This window comes from Coccinella septempunctata, chromosome 5 (genome assembly GCF_907165205.1).
Source record: "Coccinella septempunctata chromosome 5, icCocSept1.1, whole genome shotgun sequence".
Taxonomy (NCBI): Eukaryota; Metazoa; Arthropoda; class Insecta; order Coleoptera; family Coccinellidae; genus Coccinella; species Coccinella septempunctata.
This window is the reverse complement of record NC_058193.1, coordinates 5541955-5552504: the sequence shown is the minus strand read 5'-3', so window position 1 is coordinate 5552504 and position 10550 is coordinate 5541955. Positions and strand designations below refer to the sequence as shown.

The 10550-nt window shown below is 45.4% G+C and overlaps 1 protein-coding gene across 1 annotated transcript; it reads right to left on the bottom strand.

The window, feature by feature from the left end:
- Window positions 1–4380: 4380 nt before the first annotated feature.
- LOC123313246 lies at window positions 4381–5127 on the bottom strand. Its single transcript, XM_044898032.1, has one exon. The coding sequence runs from the start codon at window positions 5125–5127 to the stop codon at window positions 4381–4383; it is 747 nt and encodes a 248-aa protein (XP_044753967.1).
- Between the last annotated feature and the right edge of the window lie 5423 nt (window positions 5128–10550).

Sequence of the window (10550 nt, the reverse complement as noted above, 5' to 3'; positions counted from 1 at the left end):
GTTCTGAATTTTCCTCGAGAAACTTGTTGTTGTTAATGTCACGTCTATATGCGTCTTCGAGTTACCTCTGATGAACGTTGGATTTAAGTCATTTATAGCTTCCATTCAAATTGAGCTGATAGCTCCTCCACATATTCGCCTCTCTAATTCGCCTAACCTAACCTAATCGCTCACTCTGCAATTCGAACTTCTCTTTCACGACTTTTTCCAGAATTTTCCTTTGGTCTTCCTAACCCAACCTAACCTAATCGATCACTCTGCAATTCGAACTTCTCTTTCACGAATTTTTCCAGAATTTTCCTTTGGTCTTCCTAACCTAACCTAAGGAGGTAGGCCTTATTCAGCAAAATGGTGAAAAAACTGCTACTGGAGCGGACATTATATAGCCTGGAAGATTTCATGTCTTGACCTATTTTGTGGTGTGCCTTATGTTAGTCTTTGAATGTTGTTGTTGTACTATTTTGAGCTGTTTATACATGCCTTTTTTGACAAGTCGTGTAATTTTGACGACAAAAATTTATAAGTGTATTTTAGGGGTACTTACCTATGTATGCATTTGTAAATAAAAAAATATTATTATTATTAACCTTATCGATCACTCTGCAATTCGACCTTCTCTTTCGCGAATTTTTCCAGAATTTTCCGTTGGTCTTCCTATTCTAACCTAACCTTATCGATCACTCTGCGATTCGAACGTCTCTTTCACGAATTTTTCCAGAATTTTCTTTTGGTCTTCCTAACCTAACCTAACCTTTTTTTTTTTTTTTTGGCCCTGAGGTAGGGGGAAGCTTATGCCTTCTTCGCAGCGGGCCGTTAGATGATTTAGAAAGTGCTGCCGATTCGTGTGATGACTCTCACCCCACTAAACCACCCTCCTCTTTTCCCAGGTATTATCACCACCTGGGAATAGGCTATGCCTGTACCATGTCAGGTGCGTAACCCGGTTTGATCTCACTTCAAACTTTTTTCTCCATGCATACTGTAGTCCCACCTATCGTTGTTCCTGCTCCCTGCGCCTGTCCTCCAATTCCTTTTTTCTCATGATGTCAATGATGAAATTATACAGTAAATTTCATTTCACTGGGTTTTCTATCATTGTGCCTATGATGTCACCGACATCGGGAAGATACCCCAGTTCCTCTCGCACTTTCTCCCTTTCAGCACTCCATCTGAGGCACGCCGCAAAGACATGTTCTGGACTGTCCGGGACCCTACACTGTTCGCACAGATCGCTTTGGGTTTTTTGGATTCGCTTCGTGTACGCCCCGAACGAACCATGCCCACTAAGGAACTGACTAAAGTAGTAGTCGTTCTTCCTGTGCGTGCATTCTATCCAGCTGGGTATGTCCCCAATGAGAGTTCGCGTCCAGCGGGCTGTCTCCTGTCCATCCCGCCATCTCCTTTGCCACATATTTAGGGTTCTTTTTCTCGCCATTCTCCTGTTACCAGGTAGTCTGGTGCCGATTTTGTGCAAGAAACAGACCTCCGCCACCATTAGGTCGATCGGTGGAAATCCGGCTATGATCTGAGCCGCTTCCGAAGAGACCGTTCTATACGCTGATATGACTCGTAGTAGTCCCCTCCTCTGAACACTTACGAGCTGCTTCCTCTGCTTTTCTCTCTTCATTGATTCCCTCCATACTGGTGCAGCATAGAGAAGCACGGAATGTAGGATGGTACACAGGACTCGTCTGCGTAAGTACCTTGGTCCCCCGATGTTAGGGAGGAGCCTGCGCATCACCTCCACCTTGTGGGTAGCTTTTTCCACTACGTAATTCATGTGAGCTGAAAAACTCATTTTGGAGTCGAATATGACTCCCAAATATCTAATGGATGGCGTTGGTGCGATAGCCTTACGTCATCTCGTTTTCTTGGACCCCTGAAAATTAACAATTTCGATTTGTGGACTGCAATTTTCAGCCCTTTGCTGTCCATCCAAGACGATACCTTTACCATAGTGCGCTTCATCTTTTCCATCAGGGCATTTTTCTCTTCAGCCTCGATCAATAAAAGAAGATCATCTGCATATGCGATGGATTCTACTCCACGGTCATATTGCAGACGGAGAACTTCGTCATAAACGACGTCCCAGAGTTTTGGTCCCTTAATTGATCCCTGCGGTACACCCATCGTACACTCCCACTTCACCGAACCCGCGGTTACCCATCTGTTTCTGAAATAGTCTTCCACCATCTCCACCAGGTAATCCGAGCAGTTCACCTCCCGTAGTTTTTTTATAATTTGGCTCCATCTGATAGTGTTGAACGCATTCTTAACATCAATTGTTATTGCGACTAGCCATTTGCCTTTTGAACGCTTAACTATATTTTGAACGCTTAACATTGCGGATGTCGTTGATCTCTTCTTAACGAAGCCATGCTGATTCATCGATATTGCGTTATTTTGCTCGAGTTCTTCCTCTAATTTATTTGTTAGCAGCCTTTCGAACAGCTTCCCAAAACCATTGAGCAGGCAGGTCGGCCTGAAGGAGCTCGATAGTGAGGGGTCCTTGTCTTTTTTGGGGATGAGAATGACCCTGGCCTTCTTCCAGCGCTCAGGAAAACTTCTTTCTTCCAATAGTGAGTTAAACATACCCAGGATCTTTTCTGGGATGAGTTCGCAGATAACTTTCAGATTTTCGGGTGTCAGACCGTCTGGTCCTGGTGCCTTGCCATTTTTCATGGCTTTCATTGGGGTTTTGAGTTCTTCCATTTTGAAAGGTTCCAATTCAGTTATTGGGCCCATCCTTCTATGTATTTTTTCACCACCCGTTGAAAAGAGATCGCGCAGAATTTCTCTCCTCCTTGAAGCCGACAGTGTGTATGTTAGATTTTGGATTTTCAGATGGTTGGATGCAATTTTGTAAGCTTGTTTCCAGATGTCCGAGTCCAATTTTTCCAATAAACTCTTCCAGTTTTTCCTTTTTTCCCTGTTGATTATATTTTTGAGAGAGTTTCTTAATCTCCTCATTTCTTCATGTTCCACCTCTCGACCTTCCTGTCCCCTTCCACCCATTCTTATGTACCTTCTACGTGACTTCATATAGTTTTTCCTGGCAGTCTCCACCTCTCCGCACGACCAGTATGGGCGTGACGCCACTTTTCCCTTCCATGGGCAGCTAGATAGCTTAAGTGCACGTAGTATGTTGTCATAGACTTCAGCGCCGCTACCATCAACATTGTTACTGTTATGTTCAGCAAACATGCTTTCATCAATGACTGGCTTTCTGCCGAGATCTTGCTTCCTAGTTGGTTTTCCGGTGTTTACATTGAAGTATATGTGGCCGTGTAGTGTGAAGGGGTTTTCGTGCTTAACGCACCATTTTGTTATTTTTTGTGCGAACCATTCTAGCGTTATGGTGACGTCTATATGGGTTTTTGCTGACCCTCTTATAAATGTTGGCTCACCGTTATTCACTGCCAACCACGATAACTGCGCTAACCATTCCTCTTTATATTCGCCTCTAGCATCTGCCTGAGGGGAACCCCAGATATGGGATTTCGCGTTCACGTCACCCAGTATAATTTTCCCTCCGCGCTGTCTAGCAGCATCTTCGAAAACTGTATCAATTTTTTGTTTGAATACTTGGAAGGCCACATTTGGTGAGATGTATATCGCATATACATGATAATTTGGTAAGGCTACATGAACGAAGTTCTTTTTTCTCGTAATGCTATCTATAATCAACTTACTATTAAAGATTTTTACGGCAACATCTTCTTTGTCGTTTAAGAACCAGCGATTCTTGGATGTAATCTTTTTATTTGGTTCGGAGACAACCAGAAAATCCACCCCTGCAGACATTGCTGCCGCATGTGCCATATCATGGGCTGCTCGGCTTCTGCCCAAGTTGGTCTGTAGTATGGTATCCATCTCAACGTTTCCTTTTCTACTTGCGGGCTTTCTTCGGTCTCATACACTGCACCAGGACCAGAAGATGAAAATCTGTTCTATCGTTAGACACGTAACCTAACATGTCGCGAAACATATAAAGATAAAATATTAAATAAGGTAGTATTAAAAACCTGGGATGTAAGGGGCCTCTACAATTACAAAACATTGTGATATATAGAAGAACAACATTTATACTTACAGACATGTAAGTATAAATAAAATAATAAATTAGAGTATTAGGTGTAAAAGGCCTGTTAGAATTTGTACGAATAAATAAAATGTGCACCATGGTCTTGTATAAATAAAACTCCGAGTATATATACAAATAATTGTATAGATTAAAACCGAGTGATGGAGACACAGCTGCCAAAATAAATGATAAATAATAAATTATATTCAATGGTTTATAGGACCTGATTAAACTCAGCAAGTGCGTGCACACGAAGACGGCAGTCTTCGAATTCAGGGAGACAGTAGGATCCACTTTCACAATTGCATTTCGTCTCTCTGCCCTTCAGTGGTGCCCGGTGGCGGAGATTGTGACCTCCTTACCACCTTCCCCTCCTCCTCTTTCCTTATGGCTTTCGTTTTTCCCTTACACTGACCACTGAATGTTCTGTGTCCCGTCCTATTACAAACCAGACAATGTGGCTTTTCCGTACACTCTCTTACAAGGTGACCTTCGCTTGTACAATTTCTACATTTTTTTGCTCTGTCCTCTCCTCTGCAGTCTTTTGCAAAGTGCCCCTCCTCCCAGCATCTATTGCACCTGATCTTATCATCCCTTTCTCTCACCAGTGCGCTAGAGAAGCCCAATTTAATATTCCAGATTTGGATTAATTTCCCTATTGTTTGCGGGAATGCTAATATGGTGGCTGCCTGCCTTCCACCCCTCATTTGTCTGAGGGCCCTCACTTCTATTTCCTGGTCATTTTCTGGTTTCCCCAATATTTCCTGTATCCTCTTTCCTATTTCCTCCTCTTTCATGTCGATGTTTATCCCATACAGATTGACAGCCTTTTTTGCCGCTGCACCATTTAGTCTATGGACTGTTTCCATATGAGAGGTCGTTTTGATTTTTTCGAGCAGATTTGCCATGTTTGTGCTGCCCTTTTTCACTTCGACCAGCAAGTGCCCCTCTCTAGTCTCCCTCACGCTCTCTATATCTTTCATTAATGCCTCTTCCTCTTTTAAATTCTTCTTCAGGCTGGAGACCATTTCAGCATAGGTCATGTAAACCGGCTTCCGATGGTCCTTTTTTCTTTCGGATTACTGTCCGCCACCAAGTGAAGCATCTCATCTTCCAGCTTACTTTTTATGCTGTTTATCCTTGTTCTAACTGCCTCACCGCAGTCATCTCTGGTATCTACAATCTCTCCCAGTTCTTTAGCTAGCTCTTTGAGTGCGCTGATTGTATTACTGAGCTTCGTAGTTTCGATGCTCACATTGGGTGAGTTCTCCAATCGTTTCCTCTTGTGCGGGTTTTTGTTGCGTATCCAATTGGCGGAAGAATCATCCTGTCCGCTCTCGATCAGTGCGGTCGGTGTGCTTGTTTTCCTTTCAAGCATTTCCTCCTTTAATGGCTCCTCCTCTGGTATCATTTCCATTCTTTTTTCCATCGGTGGGTTTTTTTTTATGGGTTTTCTTTCTTTTGAGGGTTTTTTGTCAGGGTTTTCCTTCCCTTAGCCTTTGGTGTCCGTTCCCCTGCACGCAAGGCAGCGCGGATTTGGTCCGCCCCGGGTATTTGATTTCCTCGGTACCACCCATATCTGGGAGGCATCCCCCTATCCGCCACCTGGGGAGGCGCCCGATGGGAGTTTTCTCTCCACACGGGAACCTAACCTAACCTAATCGATCACTCTGCAATTCGAACTTCTCTTTCACGAATTTTTCCAGAATTTTCCTCTCGTTCTCCTATTCTAACCTAACCTAATCGATCACTCTGCAATTCGAACTTCTCTTTCACGAATTTTTCCAGAATTTTCCTCTCGTTCTCCTATTCTAACCTAACCTAATCGATCACTCTGCAATTCGAACTTCTCTTTCACGAATTTTTCCAGAATTTTTCTTTAGTCTCCCTAACCTAACCTAACCTAATCGTTCACTCTGCAATTCGAACTTTTCTTTCACGAATTTTTCCAGAATTTTCCTTTGGTCTTCCTAACCCAACCTAACCTAATCGATCACTCTGCAATTCGAACTTCTCTTTCACGAATTTTTCCAGAATTTTCCTTTGGTCTTCCTAACCTAATCGATCACTCTGCAATTCGAACTTCTACTTCGCGAATTTTTCCAGAATTTTCCTTTGTTCTACCTAACCTAACCTAACCTAATCGATCACTCTGCAATTCGAACTTGTCTTTCACGAATTTTTCCAGAATTTTCCTTTGGTCTTTCTAACCTAATCGATCACTCTGCAATTCGAACATCTCTTTCACGAATTTTTCCAGAATTTTCCTTTGGTCTTCCTAACCTAACCTGACCTTTTTTTTTCGGGTTGTGGAAAAAAATCTGCTAACAGATTCTACCACGTGTCGTGGGATATGTCGGGTTGGCGAGGTGTTATGCCGACCGACTTAAAAAAACCACAACTTGGAGTACATCGAGGATACCCGTCCATGCTTCAGTTATCCCCGCTCCACACCCATCATCGCACATCTCACCCCTGCCTCTCCCGATCCTCCCTCTCCTTTCTCTCATGATCGATGTGACAAAGCCGTAAATTTTGTTCCAATCTTCTTCTCATCCTACCATTCTCCCCACAATCTTCTCCACCACCGGCAATCCACCCAACTCGTCAGCCAGCATCCCACGCTCCGTCGACCATCTCTCGCACATATAGAAAGCATGTTCCGGGTCGTCCACAACTCCACAAACGTGACACAGATCACTCCCAGTCTTCCCAATCCTTTTCGTGTAGGACCCATAAGAGCCATGCCCAGTCAGAAACTGAGTAAAGTAGTATCCCGTGCGTCTGTGCCCACACCGGAGCCACGCCTCCAAGTCCGGTATCAGTCTCCGCGTCCACGCGGCCGTTTTTCCTCCACGATCCCACCTCTCCTGCCATTTCCTTGTCGTCCTTCTCACAGCCATTCGCCTATTACCCGGCAGTGCACCCCCTATTGTGAATAGGAAGCATCGCTCCGCCACCATCAGATCCAAAGGCGGAAACCCCGCTATCACCTGGACCGCGTCCGCCGACACCATCCTATATGCCGACGCCACCCTCAGCAGCAATCCAAACCTCTGCGTCGAGATCATCTTTTCTCTGTTTCTCTGGATCTTCATGGCGTCCCTCCACACCGGTGCAGCATACAGCAGGATGCCATGCATCACTGCACACGACTCCCTTCTTCTCATGTACCCCGGGCCACCTACGTTCGGGAGTAATCTGGTCAAGTTGCGCACTCGAGCAGCAGTGCTCTCCGCAGATCTCTTAATATGTGCACTAAAACACAGACCCTTCGTAAGGATCACTCCCAGATACTTAATCTCCTTTGAGGGAGTAATGTCCTCTCCATCCACTGTCACCTTAAAGTCTCCGATCTTTCTCGGCCCCTGCAACACCACCATCTCCGTCTTCTGCATCGCAAGCACAAGCCCCCTCCCCCTCAACCTCTCTGCTATTCTCTCTATCGTGAGCTTTATCTTCTCCTTAATCTCCTCCTCCGTGCTTCCCTCCACCACGACCAGCAGATCGTCCGCATAGGCTATCAGTCTCACACCTTCCGGCAACCGTATCCTCAGCACCCCGTCGTAGAACACGAGCCACAATATTGGCCCCGCCACCGACCCCTGTGGGACCCCCATCCCACAGGTGTGCCTAAATCTTCCAGCCCTCACCGATCTCTTACTCAAATACCGCTGTCACAGTGGACCTTTTTTTTCTAAAGCCAAGCTGGCTAGGAGAGATTACCCCCAGTACTTCCAGCTCCTCTACTAACCTGTTGGTCAACAACCTCTCATATAATTTACCAAAAGTGTCAAGCAGGCATATCGGTCTGAAACTTGAGGCCAGAGCTGTATCTTTTCCCGGCTTAGAGATCAGTATCACCTTCCCCTCCCTCCACTCGATCGGAAACTACCCGGTCTGCAGCAACCCGTTGAACATCCGGAGCACCTCCTCTCTTAACTCCCCACAGGCAATTTTCAGCGCTGCCACGGTCACTCCGTCCACACCCGGAACCCTACCACCCTTCATAGACTCCAGCGCCGCGTCCAGCTCCTCCTTCGAGAACTCCGTCACAGCACCCCCTTCCCTCAGTGTAGCGCACTCTATCTCTCCACTCTGCCCCCGCCCAGGCGTCGGAAAAAACTCCCTAATAATCTCTTTTGTTCTACTCATTGTTAGCCTGTACGGCCTTAAATTTCCTCTAGTCACTATCTTGTACGCGTCCCCCCAGATATCCTCCTCCAGTGCGTCCAGCATAGTCCTCCAGTGTGCCCTCTTAGATATCCTTATGTCCAATTTCAGCTCCCTTCTCATTTCCTGTAGCACCGTTTCGGCACTCGCATTTTCCTCCGGACTGTTCAGCCTCCTCCTTCTCGTGTAAAGTCTTCTCGCCCTATTGCGTTCGCGTCTCTTTTCCGCTATGCAGTCATTTCACCAGTAGGGTTATCTCCTGTCCTCCGGCTCGCTCACCTTCATTGATTCTTTATATGCTTTCACTATGTCCTCATACACATTTCCAGACCCTCCTTCTCCAACTCCTCTCAGCCTCGCTACAAAGAGACCACCGTCCACCTCATATTTCCTTTGCGCACAATGTCTCTCCACGCCCGCCCCAGAAATGCTGTAGTATATGTGCCCATGGTGTGTGAATGGGTTCTCTTGCACAACTTCCCAACACTCAACACAAAATCGTGCTCTCTCCGGCATCAGCGTAACATCAATGTGGGTCATGGAGCCTCCTCTGACGAATGTAGGTGTCCCGTCGTTCGCCGCCACCCACGCCATCTGTGCAAGCCATTTCTCCACCATCTCGCCCCTGACATCCGTTGAAGGTGCTCCCCAAGTCACAGTTTCGAGTTAATGTCGCCTGCAATCAGGGCATTTCTGCCGTGAGCGCTCGCGTCCCAACAGACGGTATCCAATTTCTTCCTGTAGAGGGTGTTCGGGATGTTCGGAGATATGTAAACTCCGTACAGGTGAACCCTGCCCAGCTCGACATGTACATAGTCCTCCTCTCTATGAACCCCATCCACTGCAACTTCTCTGTTTACCATCGCCACAGCCACATCCATATTCTCGTCAGTTTCCCACCCAAATTTCCTACACAGATTTTTGTTTGGCTCTGAAATTATCATGACGTCACATCCTCCAGCCATCGCTGCCGCCCAGGCGACATCATGCGCAGCCTTCGATCTGCCAACATTCACCTGCAGAATCTTCAGACCTTTATCGTGCTTCGTCATCTTGCTTAGGAAAAACACTCTCCATTGTCGTCAACACCACAGATTTCACATATAAATAAATAAAATAATAAATTATTATGTACAGGAGTAAAAACAGTGTATAGATAAAAACGGAATAATAAATTATTGTATATAGTATAAAACAGTGTATATATGGAAAAAGGCTAAAGTAATTTGGTGTAAATGGCCTAAAGTTGTAAGAAAACCACGTTGGTGGTCTAAAAATCTCAATCTCACACTTTACCTGGAGAGTCGTCAGAATAAAGATGAAAAACATTTTGCCTGTTTTTCCTTTTCAAGCACTTAACCCCTTACTCCTTTTGCATACGGAACTCAGAGTCCTATGCCCCGCCTCCTCACAGACCATGCAGAATGCTCCCTCTTGGCATTATTTCACAGTATGTCCGGTTTTCGTGCAATTTCTGCATTTCCCTGACCTATCCTCTCCTTTGCAGTTTGTTGAGATGTGCCCCAGTTCCCAGCACCTGTTGCACTTGACTATATTTTCCCTTTCTCTCATTTGTACCACGGAGAATCCTAACTTCATGTTTTTCATGTCCACGAGCCTTTTTATTATGTCTGATCTTGCTAGAATGGTAGCTGCCTTTCTTCCACCCGACATTGGCCTCAGTGCCTTGACGTCTATTTCCTCACTGTTGGATGGTAATTTCAGATTTTCATTTATAACTTTCTTGATTTCCTCTTCTTTTAGGTCTATCCCGTACATATTTACCGCCTTTTTGGTGTTGACACCAGAGAATTCTTTAACTACCTCCCCTTTCATTGTCTGTTTTATTTTTTTGTAAATGTCCTGTGCATCCTTGCTTCCCTTCATAATCTCTAGTAGTAGATGCCCTTCTCTGGTTTCCCTTATGCCTCTAATTTCCTGCCTAACCTTCTCTTCTCCTCCTATTGTTTCCTTCAAGTTAGCCACGAGTTGTGCATACGTCTTTTCTTGGTTTTTTCCACTACGATAGCTTCCGTGTCGTATTCTTTTCTTTTTCCCCCATCTCCTTCTCCCGGCGATATCCTGGCCTCATGTATTGTTATCTCGCCTTCGAAGTCATGGAGGGCGCACTGCATGATCTTCCTTTTCTTGTCCACACTCAAGTCGTTTAGGATCAATACGTGTAGGTTTTTTTCCTCATTTTGGAACATTTGATCCCTTATCTGCCTGCACATATCATGCAAACTCACGCACTGTGCAGCTTCGTCCTCATTGTCCACTAGGCCCATGAAAT